We start from the raw sequence: 14,569 nt of genomic DNA on the forward strand, positions 1-14,569 counted from the left end.
GTGTTTCCCCTCCACGCACACATCTGGTAAATTCAGGGCCCATCCCAGATGTAGACAGGGTCAGGTCTGTAGGTTTTGTCCAGCTCACCCAACTTCCACAGGAAGTAACTTTGAGTGGAGACAACCCAGGACCAGGAATACGAGGTTCTGTTCCTTCGTATAAACATCTGTGATCCTACAGAAGTCATTTCAGCAGCACAAACTTCCAAGGATTTCAGTATTTCCCTTAAAAAAGTGTTCAGCTGTGAATACCTAAACATATCTTCTGGATAAAAACACTCTTGTGATTTTACTCCCACTGATTTGGCTTTTCCAATAGATAGGCTTATGTCTCTTCTAAGCAATATTTTCTTGGCTTGGGAGGAAAAGGATTTGAACTAAGACTTAAGACATCCTGTATTTGCTTCTGGAAAGAAGCAGGGATGCCTCCAATGAAATTAGCGGAATTCATGAGTCAAAAAAACAGGGTGGGTTGGGGGAAAATCAGGTTATTGCTCATGTAATCTACCTGGAGAAAGAACTAGATAATGACCAAACCGGAGCACAGTGTATTTCTGTTTCTAAAGAAATGTTCAGATACTAAAGCACCTTTTTTAAGTAAGTGTTCTTCCATTCCTGTCTTTTCCCCTGCAGGATCTCTTTGCTATATTGTATATGAAAGGACCTTCCACTGAAGGGATATTCAGAAAAGCTGCCAATGAGAAAGCACGAAAAGAGTTAAAGGAGGACCTAAACAAAGGCATGAATGTTGATTTGAAAAGCAAATCTGTGCACCTGCTGGCAGTGGTCTTGAAGGTGAGCTCCTCTGACATTGGGAAGACATTGCTAATCTTCACAGGCCCACTTCAGTGCCAGAGCTGACCTATGTGGGACTCCAAGCTAAAGCCAAAGCAAAGACAGACTAAATGTTTCAGGGTTGGAAAAGTTTGGCATTTGCTTTTTCCACCTGACTTTCAGTCCCATTTGTTTTGCTGTGGATTCCCTGTGACCACAGGAAACTCACTTTGTCCTCCTCAGCATCCTCCCAGGGAGGAATACTGAGATTATATATGGGTGAACAAAAAGAAGCTAAGACTTGCGTCCTATTGTTACTCCAGTGCAAGCGCACCTGGCATGTATTTGTGTATTGCACTGCTCTGCCAGTGCTGATGGTCTGGTAGCTGAAGCCAGCCTGCCTCCTAGTGAGCTCACATCGCAGTGATGCTCCCTCTGTGCTCAGGGGTAGTGTCCACCACCTCAGCTAAATCTCTTGGCCTTGCAGGACTTCCTCCGAAATATTCCCTCCAAACTACTGTCAGCCGACCTCTACGAGAAGTGGATGCAAGCTCTGGAGAAGCCAAGCAAGCAGGAAAAAACTGAAGAATTGAAAGAGTAAGTTCTGCAACCAGGAAGTTTTGCAACCAGCCTCAGTGTGGAGAGGCTGATAGGGGCCAATGGTATCTCTCGAAAATGAGAGTCTCATTTAAAAGCATGTTATTTATATCAGCTTGCTATTGCTCCACAGGGTTTGGTTTAGAGGGTTATAGCAACAGCACTTCCTGAAGTTATTTGAGATTGCCCTGTGAAAACACTACTGTAGGAAGAGGAGAGAGGCTGCAGTGTGCCACTAACACAGACACGGTGCTGTGGGACAGGCTCTGACAGGGAGCCTGCACATCTGCTGGGGCTGAGGTCAGGCACATGGAGACCACCACCATGTTTTGCTCTTTAGAAGGACAGATGTGCAGGCTGGCCGGGAATGCTTTGAAAGCTGCACAGCACAACTGCAGGCTTTCACATGCCTTTGGGAAGCCTGCAGTGACATCTCCTGATGTCGTCCCATTTACTCAAGGACACAGACTGCTGTAGTGCTTGCCTTTCCATCAAGACCTTGTAATTCAAGATCTCATAATTAACCTCACACTCAGCTGCTGCTGGGGATTTCTGGATGATACTTCTGCTAAGCAGTGACAAAAAGCACACACATGCCTCTTTCTGGTGGAAGTGTCATCTGTCTGAATTTAATTGAAACTTGCTCAAATGAAGAAGCAGTGGCTGCTGCACCATGAATTAACGTCACGTTTTATTTCTGTCCATGCAGGGTGGCTGAAAAGCTTCCTAGGCCAAACCTGGCCTTGCTCAAGCACTTGCTCTCTCTGCTCCACCACATCAGCCAAAACGCTGAGACCAACAGGATGGACTCCAGCAATCTGGCCATCTGCATGGGCCCAAATATGCTGAGCCCACAGACAGACAATATGATCCCTCTGGAAGTGCAGAAGGAGATGAATGACAAGGTGTGTTGACTCACCACCCAGCCATTCCCTTCCAGGCAGCTCAGAGCATCCAGAGGGATCCCACTGCCACTGCAAAAGCTGAACAAAAGAGCACCCCTGCATATCGGGAGTGCTCCTCATCTCAGGTGCCTGCAATGTGATGGGCAAGGCAGTCTCTTGTTTCACCTCCCTGAGCAAAAGAAGCAGTTGCCCCACAGCTCCCTACATCATAGTACAGCTCCTTCATTCTTTGCACGCAGAGGGCAAAGGGGCACCAGTGGGCATTGATACCCATAGGCCCTCTGGACAGAGAGGTCAAAGCTGTGGCTGATGGGGTTTTGTCTGTATTGGGGCAGATCAGTTTGTCTGCAGCATCAGACCTTGTCTTTCTGACAAGGACTCACTGTCTGACTTCAAGCTAGGATTTTGGCAGAAGCCACCATGCTCTGTGCTGCCCTTCATACAAAGACAGCAGGCAGGGGCAGAAAAGACTGTTCAATATATTTTCAATACTTCTGACTGAAATAAACCATTTTTTGTGTGCAGGTGACAGTGCTAGTGGAGTTCCTCATAAACAACTGCTCAGAAATATTTGGGAAGGACATTGCCTTGCCTGTGTGTTCCTCAGTTGAGTCACTGGAGCACACAGACAGCTCCACAGGTATGAGAATGGATGGGGGATGTCACAGACTGGGACTGCTGGGCTAAGTTCTTTAATTTGATATGGGAATACATCTGTGGAAACACAGTTGTAGAGGGCTCAAGACATTGTTGCAGTGCTTTTCTACAGGAACTCTTTCCATATAATTCCTTTTCATCCTCAGATGATCAGTGGAAACTAATAGGTGCTCTTTCCCTACAGAATACCTGTGTGCTGCTCATCAGAATGACTCTGCCTATGACAGCCCAGATCCAGAAGCTGAATGCAGCCCTAGTACCTCTCAGGTGGAGAATCCCAAAGGGAGGAGCACTAGTGTGAGCAGAAGATGCCCAACACACACCTCTGGCTCTTCACTGACTAATTTCAGAGATGACATCAGCATGATGGACAGGAGGTACTCAGAGCCAGACCTGTCCTTCCAGAACCGCCTTGAAGGCAGGATAAGGAATCAGAAGCTAAACAAAAGTGAGGACAATTTTCCAGTTCAGCAGAAACAGCTAGGTTTGGAGGCACTGGAGAAACGGCTTGCAATCTTACCTTCACAATTATCAACTGACTCTCTACCTAAAACATCCTCCAGTTGCTCCCTAGAGAGCTCTGATGGCTCAGTCTTCACCACCTCCCCAGTAGTTTCACCCTCTAGTCCCAAAAAAACCTTTTTAAATAGGCCCCAGTCCTTTTCCACGAAGGCCACTGAAGACTGCAGTGTGCCTAGCAGAGAGATCAAAAAGCATTCCATGTCATTCTCTTTTGCAAACCGCAGGAAAACACTAATCAAAACCCAGAGCTGGGGGCCTGGAAAAAACATGTTTTTTCAGAGAGACAGTTTTACAAAGAAAGAAGAACAGTTCTCCTGCAGGGTTGTCCAGGAGAACATCCCTGATGATAACAAACCATTGCCTGTGGAGCATCAGCCAAGGCCCCGTTTCAAGTCAGTTGATGAAGTGTTCAGAGAGGTAGACCAGAGGAATCCTGGAAGACCACCGTCTTATGAAGAGGCTATTAAAAACTGCCTGGCCACTAAGGTTGCTTCTCACAGTCTTACAGTTCAAACGATGAGATTAAAAATGTCAAACCAGGACACTTTGCTGCCTCATCCAAGCAGCAGCTGTGCACAAGACACAGCATGTATGGCTTTAAGGGATCTACCTAGTGGCAGAATTTCTGCAGTGAAGAATTCTGATGTGGAAACGGAAACCCTCAGTGTCACTGTCGGAATAAACTCCCGTGTGAGTTTACCTGTGACCCCAGGAGTCTACCGATTGAGAGCCATGTCTGAATCCTATCAAAAGAACAAACTGGAGTATGTGGCTCGGAGGTGCAGCCAGCCAGTTTTTGAGGTAGAACAGATCCAGTATGCCAAGGAATCCTATGTTTAAAAAGCCTACCCCTCCTCTTTGCACTGTACAAAGTAAATACTGTAAAAATAGACAACTTGCTCATTCTTTGTAAGGTTTACTTTCAAGAGACCAAGAATAAGCTAGCTCTGCATGAACTTTTTTCTCCTTGAGGCTCTCTTGAAGTGTCTGTCAGCTTGACATGTCACATTCTTTCACCACAAGAGGTGGTGGTGGGGAGGACCTGTGTATTATGTAAAAATGTAAGTGAATATGTTGTACATAACCTGTTGTGTGGAAAAACTAGTTATTTGTTGATAGACTGTTGTATTTGCATCCCTGAAAGGACAATTAAAAGGTTGGCGGGTCCAAAATCTGCCCCCCCATCCTTTTCTTTTTTGTATGGTCATAGACTCCATGCCATTTGTCATGTGTGTGTCAGGCTGATGCAATCCTTTGCTGATTATCTGCATCAAGAAGTGGGCTTCTGCATTAAGAAGTGGGCTTCTGCATTAAGAAGTGGGCTTCTGCATTAAGAAGTGGGGAAGAGCTGTTCTACTATTAACTCCACTTCAGCACTCTTCCATAAATCCCCTGTGCTTGCTGCAATTCCCTCTTCCTGCTTGCTGGTGAAGAGAATGATCTGACCACTAAGCAGCATTAGTGTTGTATACCAAGCCTGGGTTTAGAGGGTCATTATGAGGATGTATCAAGTAAACCTCATGTGGCCTGAGATGTGTTTAGTCTACATAAACTGGACAGGCTAAGCAGGAAGAAAGAAGGAGTATCTTCAGGGTTGGTTTTATAAGGGGAAAAAGCTTCGAACAACAAAAACTCCTGTAAAGAAACATTCTGGATTCCAGCTTTAAATAGTTAAAGCTACAGTTCATTAAAAAAAAAAAAAAAAAAAAAAAGAGGTAGTGTCCTTATAACCTTGTAAAATTGACTGGAAGTGCAATGTGTTTTTACATGTAGGAACTTGTTTTGGCTAGCACTTAGCTGTCCTTTTATGGCTCAGCATAGCTTTGAACCAGGAGCAGGGAGACTTCTTTTTTTCTCCTGTGTAACGTCACTACAATAAAACATTTTTATGCATGAATGCTAAAATGTCCATTGTCTGTCTTTAACACATTCAGGCCCTACATGTACTTTTATAGTATTCTGCAGGTACTGCAGGTCTGCTTGAATGACATGGCATATCTAAGTAGCAGGAAGGAGAGTAATTGATCAGCACCTGGCCTGACAGGAGAAATTATGTGAGAAGGACCATACTGATAGGCTGCAACTAGAGCACATGCCACCTCACTCAGGTCCTTAAGCAGTGGCACCCTGCTTCCAAGCATGCTGAGTGAGCGGGCACTGCTGCCAGCTGCAAAAGGCATTTTTCCTTTTCTAGAATCTGCAACTCCTGAGTCACAGAATCACAAAATAGGCAATGCTTGAGATCTTCCTGTCCTACCCCCCTTCTCAAGCAGGTTGCCCAGGACCATATCTAGACTGCTTTTGAGTATTTCCACAGATGGAGACTCTGCAACATCTCTGGGCAAGCAGTTCCCATATTTGACCACCTGCACAGTAAAAGAGTGTCTCCTTGCATTCAGATGGAATTCCATGTGTTTTAATCTGTGCCTGTTGCCTCCTGTCCTGCGTTGAGTGGGAATGACGGCTTTCTCTTGTAAAGAACACAAGCATCTTGCCCTCATGGGAGAACAAGTGTGAAGAGAATCCACATGCAGAAGCCACAGATAAGAAAACATGAACTTCAGAATGTACTCAGACAACAACACAGCTACTTCTTTGGTAAGTGACTCATTCTTTTTTGAGTGTGACAAGACTATGGATCCCAAGAGGAGAAACTGCTTGTTTCCTGTCCTGTAACTACAACAGAGAAGGAAGAATAAGCAATGTCACTTCACTAGAGATGAGGAAATTCTCTAAGTCCAAGGTGTCATAAGGTAGACATGACAATAATACTTACAAAGCTTACCTGGGCTCTAAATATTCAGTATAGATGAGCCTAAATCTTCCTACTTCCGTATAAGAAAGCCTATTTGGAACTTCTTGTAAGGCATTTCAAGAGATGGAGAAAAAGGAAGAGAGATGATCTCTACACATTATTAAGAAACAAGGGGTGAGGTAAAGGAGTGAACAAGAGTGGCCAGTCTTGTTAACCTTGCTCTTCTATTTCTTTAAGTCAGGGAAACATCGAGATTAAGCAAAATCTGAAGGTAAATGGAACTCAAAAGAGATTTACTTCCTCATTGACAGATAAATTTTGCTCTCCTCTATCTCTCAAGACTTGCCTGTTCAGTCATCGTTCTTTTCATGTCATGTTCCTCCACAGAAGTGATTTCTTTTCTATATAAGCTCTTGTGAGACCCAAAAAAATCAGAATAACACAGAAAGCAGAGAACTTTCCTTTAGCACTTGCTTATCTGCCTTGAGCCCAGGAAACAGTTTTATCATATTACTAGCCCATCCTACCACATTGAAAGATCTAGCCCAGCTCTCCTGACCCCTCCTCTTTACAACTCTATCTAAAAAGTGAATTATCTGAGTGCCTTTGTCAAAGCTGCCTTTGACTCCTTAGCCAGAAAGATCAAATACCTGTTTACTGCTGGGTCAGTTGGAGACTGATATTAGCACAAGAGTTGAATGATGTCAGTAAGCCTCCCATTCTCCACAGGTTACTCCATTATCAGTATTGCATTGCTTGCTTCACACATCCAATTTTCTAAATAGATTTGATGAACACACTCCAAACATACAAGGCATATAGGACTGGAAGAGGGAAACAGCAGTATTAAAGCAGAAAATCCAAGTCATTGCCTTGTGAAGCAATGCTGGAATTCAAGTTACTGGTGCAGCCTGAACTCAGCTCCTTGTGCTTACATCCTGCTGTTGTTTTCAACCACATGAGGCACTCTGTTCTTCCCCACAGGATGCACCTGTTCTGTGGAGGAACCAAGGTTGTGCAGCAAAGGAGAAAATTTTAAGTCTGGCATTCCCCAGGATGGCTTGGCTAGCAGGGCACCCAGGCTTTGGATGTATGTCTATGGCTGATTTTCTGGGATTTGAAAGAGCCGACAGATGAACAAAGGAGTTTCTCATGGAGCAACACGCTCCTCTCTTTCCTTCCCCATGTTGTGCATGAGGGATTCGCAAACTCTTGTTCTCTGATACTTGAATTACGACAGCAACTTACAGAAAGAGTACATTGTCATGAAGTCTATGGTCAAACATTAGTGAAGGCTGAGAGAAACACCATGCCTGCATGTTTCACAGACATTCAGTCTGGCACCCAGGTGCAGACTGCAGACAGAGTTAGTTATCTATAGGTTTAGTTATTTATATCTATATATAGATATAGATATTTAAATCTCAGGTTTAGTATCTATATGCAAGCATTTATGTGAGCCTGTGTCTCATTTTGTGCAGAGTCTGCATTTGAATATCTCTCTGGACTCCTGGGACTAAGTTGAGCACGGATGGAACACAGTTGCCTGAAAGTAGGTGCCTACAGTCATTTGGGTACCTTAGGGCACATTCAGGAATTTTCTATGACATCAGAAGTGGATGCAGATCCAGATACTTAGGCAACTGAATCCGTCCTTAAATTCTTCTCTGACTGTGATGGGAACTTAGTGTTTCACCTCACAGGTGAAATAATCTAAATAGATGCTACATTTAGATACCATGAACGTAGGTCTCTGTAACCTAGGGCTGACACTTTTCCTGACAGTAAAACTTGGGATCTTAGGCTTCACCTAAACCTTCAAGAAGAGCATTCTTCAGCAGGTATAGGCCCTCCTGCTTGCCTCCCTTCAGAGCTTGGGGCCTTCTGCTCCATCCTGCCACAGAAAACTCTGACTCAGACCTTCCTCTTCTCCACTCCTGACTCCTCATCTTTGCCTCATTTTTATTGCCTCCCCATTCCCAGCCTGCTTTCCTCATCTCATCCAGTTATTTACCTTTCAATTGAACAAAGCCCAGTCTATCCCTGTGGATTTGTCATCAAAGTACCAATTTAATTTCTGTCCTCTCCATCCTTAGACCTACTTTTCTCAATCAGACAGCTTGTTTTCTAATTTTTCTACATTTTCCCCTTGTATCTGCATTGGTTGCTATTCCAATAAGCTCCACCAACACCCATCTAGTTTCAGTCCTCAAAACACACCTCCCTTGTTTTAGTCTCTGCACATGCAGAGAATCAGAGAATGACACATCTTTGCAAGCTAGAAGAGAAAATGCACAATTCATAAAGTCCAGTGATGACCTCAATTCACAGCTGTAACTATGGAAAGCATCTAGGATGAAAATTCCATGGACGGAGGTCCTTGACTTTATGGGATTTCAGCAAGGGGTCTGCATATCTCTTGTGGGGAAGTATGGGCAGTCAGTTACATTGGAAGGATTTGGATTTGGAGCTAGGATAAATAACAAGTCAAAATAAGCCATTTTTCCTCATGCCTCACCAAAGCAATTCACCAGCTATGATGTTAGGGATATTTTTGGTAAATTGCTCACCTTCTCTGGGAAAAGGCATTGTCAAGTACATAGATTTTTTTCTGCCTCTACAAGCAAGCTCTTGGGGAAGAAGCTTTCTCACCTGTCTAACCTCCTCTCCAAGCTGTTATCTGAAGGATATCTCTTTCTAAGAACTGTGAAAACTCAAGAGATTGTGAATCCTCCATGCCTCAGGAAGAACAACTGCTGACCACTTAACAATGATGCACAAGAGAACTGTCACTTTCCATGGTCACTTTCTGTAATATCTGCTGCAACAGCCCAGGAAAGCTCCTCACTGGACATAGTCAGAACAGAAACACTTCTCTACATAAAATTTTTCTTCTGTATTTTCCTCTCATGATTGTTACCTGTATACCCCAGAAACAAGATGCAACACTGAGATTACTGGTACAAATCTGTGGCAAAAATACTAATGGAAGGAATACCACAATATACCACAGTATAAAGGAAACTTTATACTAACTAATATGGTGCAGTGTTTGTTACTGCCCTCACTTTGTACTTGGCATTATTCTTTACAACACAGACACTTGGCTTTTTTCAGGTGCACTTGGCTTTTTTTGAGGTGCACTTGGCTCTTCAGAGTTTCTTTTACTTCATTTAGTTTGATGAAAGAGGATTTGCAATCTCCTTTGGACATCATGTAAATGGAGGACAAGACTGCATGACCTGCGTTGACAAATATCACTGGGAGTTCAACAGGATCCTGCAATCCTGCATTCCTGTTCAATGTAAATCATGCCTGCAATAATGGGTGCATAAGCCATTCCACCTGCCTACTAAGACATGTTCAAGACAGCAGGCCTCGTCCTTCACTGCTCTGCAGGCTTAGGGGGCACTGAGAGCTGTGTGAAGCAGGCATGCCCGCTGCATGGTAAATATGCCTGTCTCAGATGGAAACCAGCATAGAATCTCAGTCATCACATCAAGTCGGAAACTAAGGCACAAAGCTAACAAGTTCACTTTGAAGCTGGTTTGATTAGCTGTCCAACACAGAAAGCATTTCATGTCCATAACTGATCACATCCAGCTGCAAAATTCAGGTGATTAAAACATGCTTCTACCCTGCTAGCATTAGCCAGATAACAGTTACTGTGGCTATTGTGTGTCTCCACAAGGACAATTTCTGATTACAGGAAAAGGAAATTCACCTCGGTTAGGCGCTCTGGTTACATTTTTCTCTGAATTTTGTGAGCAGTCAGTCCTTATCACTTGTGTCATCAGAACAGAGTGAAAACTTCAGAGGAACTTCTGAAGGCTAAAAATTCAGAAGAGGAATTAACTTTTAAAGTATAAAGTCTGACAATAATAGAGAGAAAAATCCATGGGAAAAGGGCAGCAATTGTTGGAAGTGATACAAACCTCATACAGACAGCTGACTCTCATATACATAGCCAACAGGAAGTCACTGTGGATGCTGGATGAACAATTGTTTTTTCTGCCTCTGTGTCACTCAGAAATGCTAACTCTCTATTCATTTTTTTTTATAGAACATATCACTTTTATTGTTTTAAATTAGTCTTTTCTATTTGCTGTGATAAATATACCAATTTAAAACTCACTTCTGAGTAAACCACTTCCAAATTCTTAGTGTTCTTCTACAAGGGGAGAGTGCATAAGTCGGAACAAGTAGTTCACAAATCTCAAAAATGGTTGACCCCATTGAGCTCTGCTTCCTCTGCCGGGTAATAACACGAAAAGGTTTCTATGACGGTTTTCACACTTTCTAAACAGAACATGCTCTTTAGCCAACTAGCTATTTACAGAACTGATCCAACGGCTGCTTTAAACTCTTCCTTCCTAAAACCCACAAACCTCACATCAACTTCCTTAACAGACTCCTTAACAGACTCTACAGTCCACATTCAAACCCTGCACTTTCAGTATCACCTAGGCCAAAACTATAAAACTGTATTTTTAAAAGATGTTAAGGCCAAACCCAAACAGATTCCCAGGCAGATGATCAGAGAAGATGGTCTTACAGAAAAGAGTAGAGATTTGTCTGCTTTTCCACATGCTTGCTATGCACTCTTGGGCTATGCAGTTCAACCTCATACTACATAGGGCATAGCCCCCCTATTTCCTCCATGCGCTAAAGAAAAGATTGCCTCATTCACCTCCTCTCCCTAGGTGTGAATTCTGTCTCTCCATCACTTTGCACAGCTTTGCTTACGACTCACCAACCAGTTTTCTTTAGCACAACTGGTCATGAGGTGAGAAAGTAACAACAGTATGATTCAAGAACTTCCACAGACTGCTGTACTCCAAGGAGCATACAATGTTACATGATATGATGTGCAGGTGCACACCCATCCCATGAGCTACAGACACCAAAAGACATGGCATTTGAGAAGTCTTTGGGTATGTGAAAGAGCAGAGCAGTCACTAGTTCTCCATAGGTGATCAGGGAGGATGGTCTGGAGGTAGAGACTGGAGACTTGTAGTTAGGTGATTCAGCATCCGGGTCTGCTTTTTCACTCAGTGCAGTTCTTGGACTGTGCAGTTTAATTCCAGTAAAACATAGATACTGCTCTGCCTCCCAGAGATGTGATAAGGAGCAATTTACTTCAGGATGGACAAACACTGAAGCTGCAGCAAAGGGGCGACAGAAACAGATTAGTCTTCTTCCTTACTCCACAAGTTTAGTACAGTTGAACAACTGCCATCAACACAAGGGAGAGCATCTTGGGGCAAAAGGAAGGCACTGACAGCCCTGTTCAAGGAAGGGAGAGGTAAGAAGGGGCTGGAGAAGGATTAGCAGCACACAGTCTACTTGTGCTTAAATAAGAAAGTCACCAAACGATTGATTTTCCAGTTAGCAGTTAAATTAATTATAGTTTAAAATTAAGCGTGCACTGCTCCACTCTCTAAGGTGCTTTCTCATCTGTCCATAATTCTTTCCAGACACTGGCTAGGGCAAGAATGTAAGCCCTGAGAGGCAGCTTGTCACACTGAAAAACAGAGCCTGTGAGGGACACGGAGGGAAGAGAACATAGGGAAAATGGTGCTAGGAGTCAGAGGTGAAGTGATAGAGGGAAGCAAGATTGTTAATTTTGGCTGGAAATCGTCAAAACTCAGATCTTATTATTCACTAGTGTTGGACAAGTGAAGGCCCTCAGAACTGGAGTTTCCCAGTCCTGCCCAACCCCACAAGCTCAGGATGGGCATCAAGAAGAAACTGTGCTGCTACAGAGAAAAGGAAGATTAATAATATCGGTTTGCAGACATGAGTGATAGGATCTGCTTTTTTTTTTTTTTTTCCTATTCACAATTATGTATCAAGATTAACAACCCTACTTAAAAAAAATATTGATGCCACTATAGGGACTCAAGTTTAGCTCAGGTATTTATTTTCCTTCTATGCCTCTCATATGTCAAAACTCTCAGATCGACACATATTTTTTAAAACCAAGGCATTGATGAGCAGCACTATGATGCTTTCTGGGATTTTCAAGGCTATCCCAAGCATCTCCATCCCTGGAGATTTCCAAACCTGGTAGGAGGAGGCCCTGACCAATATGATCTATCTTTGAATTTGTCCCTGCTTAGGCAAGGGGGTTACACTAGAGACCTCCAGAGATCCTTTCAGCCTAGACTGCTCTGTGATTCTGTGTGTCTGCTTGAAGGCAAAGGCATTCTGGCCTCAAGTAGAGTTACTCCCAAGACTGGGAGCTCCATCCCTTTATCTGCAGGCCCAGAGGGATAAGAACAGCAGCTTGAAGTTCTCAGGACCATGGAGAACCAACTTTAACTCAAATTTTAGGCAACTACACAGTATTAAATTAGAGAAGCATTCCTGTAAATTTAAAAGCAGCCATAGTCCTCTCCAGACAGAAGGCAATCCTCTGGGGAGGCAATATGTCCCTTCACGTCCTTACTTGATAATTAAGCAGTCTGCCTCCAAAGGAGGCTCTGCAAACCTCCTTCCTTACTTAATTATGCAATACTGCAGAAAGTTAAGAGAGTGGAAACTGGACACAGCTAGTCTGCTCAGCATCACATTATGCAATGCATTGTGGTACAAGGTCTCCCATGCTAGCAACATCCAAGTTAGAGCCCCAGGAATACACAGTCTCAGCATTGTAGAAACCTTTATATTGTATTTCAAGGTGTCATGCAGCAGTTACAGAATGCATCACAAGCAGCAAGCCATAAAGCATGGTACAATGCCAGAAGATTCTCATGAAAACAAAACAAAAAAATAGTCAGTTTGTGGCTCCAAGGCATTTTAACAGACCCACAGCAAACCTGGAAGGAGACAAAGCCCTTGCTCTGCAGCTTTCAAGTCAGCTGAAGGCACTCCAGGCCTTTCTTAGCTGCCATATGGGAGACGGGCTGATTCATTCCTCACTTTCCAGTACATACTGTGCATCTGGGTGGGATGGGGAGGAAAATCAAAAGAATGCAAACCCCACAGGTTGAGACAAGAACAGTCCAATAACTAAAATATAACATATAACTACTACTACTACTAATAATAATAATGGTAAGGGAAATAACAAGGGGACAGAATATGAAACTGAAAGGGGGAAAAGGAAAACAATAAACACAAGTGGGGCACAATGCAATTGCTCATCACCTCCCAATTGATACCCAGCCCGACCTGAGCAGTGATCTTGGCCTTCTGGACTCCCCCCAGTTTATATCCTGGGCATGACGTGCTGTGGTGTGGAATATCCCTTTGGCTAGTTTGGGTCAGATGTCCTGTTTCTGCTTCCTCCTGGCTTCCCATGGCCCTCCTCACTGGCAGAGCATGAGACTGAAAAATCCTTGATCAGGGTAAGTGCTACTGAGCAGAAACTAAAACATCAATGTGTCATCAGCATTGTTCTCAGACTAAAGATAAAACACAGCACTGCACCAGCTACTAGGAAGTAGAAAAATAACTGCTAGAGCTGAAACCAGGACACCTGGGAATTATGTTTGAACCAAAGATTTCACAAAGGGCATGGATTATTCTATGTATTTGGTCTTGCCAAAGTATTCGAGGCATATCACTACCTACATAGGTTAAAAAAAGAGCTGTCACTGTATTAGTAACCCTTATTTATTTTCATGTTTCTTTTAACAGAATTTTTTCACGGAATTTGAAAACGCATTCGTATGATTTGTCACGACAGCGAGTGCAGCTCACGATGGAGGGGATGGCGTACTTGAGAGCCCCCCTCACACTCCTACCTCCCATCGTGTGACACCTTTACAGCATCCAAAGCTGCTGCTTGGGTGGAAAACCAGAACTGGGAGCGCAGTTGCTGGCGCTGCTTTTCCGGACACCCGTACTTATACTACGGCACGCCATCCAAAAGGTTTTTGCGGTGCTCCAGCCCATTTTTGATCCCCAGTGGCAGTACAGATCGGGTTAAGGCACTGTCAGCTTAACCGGGAGCCTTCCAGTCCCTGGGTAGCCCGCGCAGGGGCGGAAGAAGAACACTGACACCTCGCGGTTATACTCCTTCATTACCTCAAAGCAGAAGGAGCCCCCGGCACCACCAAGCGCAAGCCCGTTAGCAGTTAAAGCGATTGTTTTCCGCTGAGCACCCCGGTGCCTCTCGAGCAGTCATGTCCTCCTGGAGCCTTCCTCACCTTTAGCTCTCCCCTGGCAGGAAAACCTGCCTGAAGAACAACAGTACCTACCGCCGCCCACCAACGCCACACAGGCCTCGCGCATGCGCGGAGCCCTGCCCCCGCTCCGCCCGCCCGTTGCCGTGGAGACGGGTGCCGCGGTGTGAGCCGCTATTGCGGGTGTGAGTGGCCGAGCGCCTTGAATTCCCCGGCAGACCCCCGCC

At 44.2% G+C, this 14,569-nt stretch overlaps 1 protein-coding gene across 2 annotated transcripts in view; it reads left to right on the forward strand.

The window, feature by feature from the left end:
* TAGAP (T cell activation RhoGTPase activating protein) overlaps nucleotides 1-5,515 on the forward strand; it is a gene marked incomplete at its 5' end in the record, with an annotated part of 50,255 nt that extends 44,740 nt beyond the window's left edge. For both annotated transcript variants that reach the window (XM_080616922.1, XM_080616923.1), the window contains 5 exons: nucleotides 634-795; nucleotides 1,262-1,371; nucleotides 2,081-2,276; nucleotides 2,802-2,916; nucleotides 3,118-5,515. In XM_080616922.1, the coding sequence (XP_080473048.1) occupies nucleotides 634-795; nucleotides 1,262-1,371; nucleotides 2,081-2,276; nucleotides 2,802-2,916; nucleotides 3,118-4,295 (1,761 nt within the window). In that variant the 3' untranslated portion in view covers nucleotides 4,296-5,515. The remainder of the gene's footprint in view (nucleotides 1-633; nucleotides 796-1,261; nucleotides 1,372-2,080; nucleotides 2,277-2,801; nucleotides 2,917-3,117) is intronic.
* Between the last annotated feature and the right edge of the window lie 9,054 nt (nucleotides 5,516-14,569).

This window comes from Psittacula echo (assembly GCF_963264785.1).
Source record: "Psittacula echo genome assembly, chromosome: 4".
NCBI classification, from domain to species: Eukaryota; Metazoa; Chordata; class Aves; order Psittaciformes; family Psittacidae; genus Psittacula; species Psittacula echo.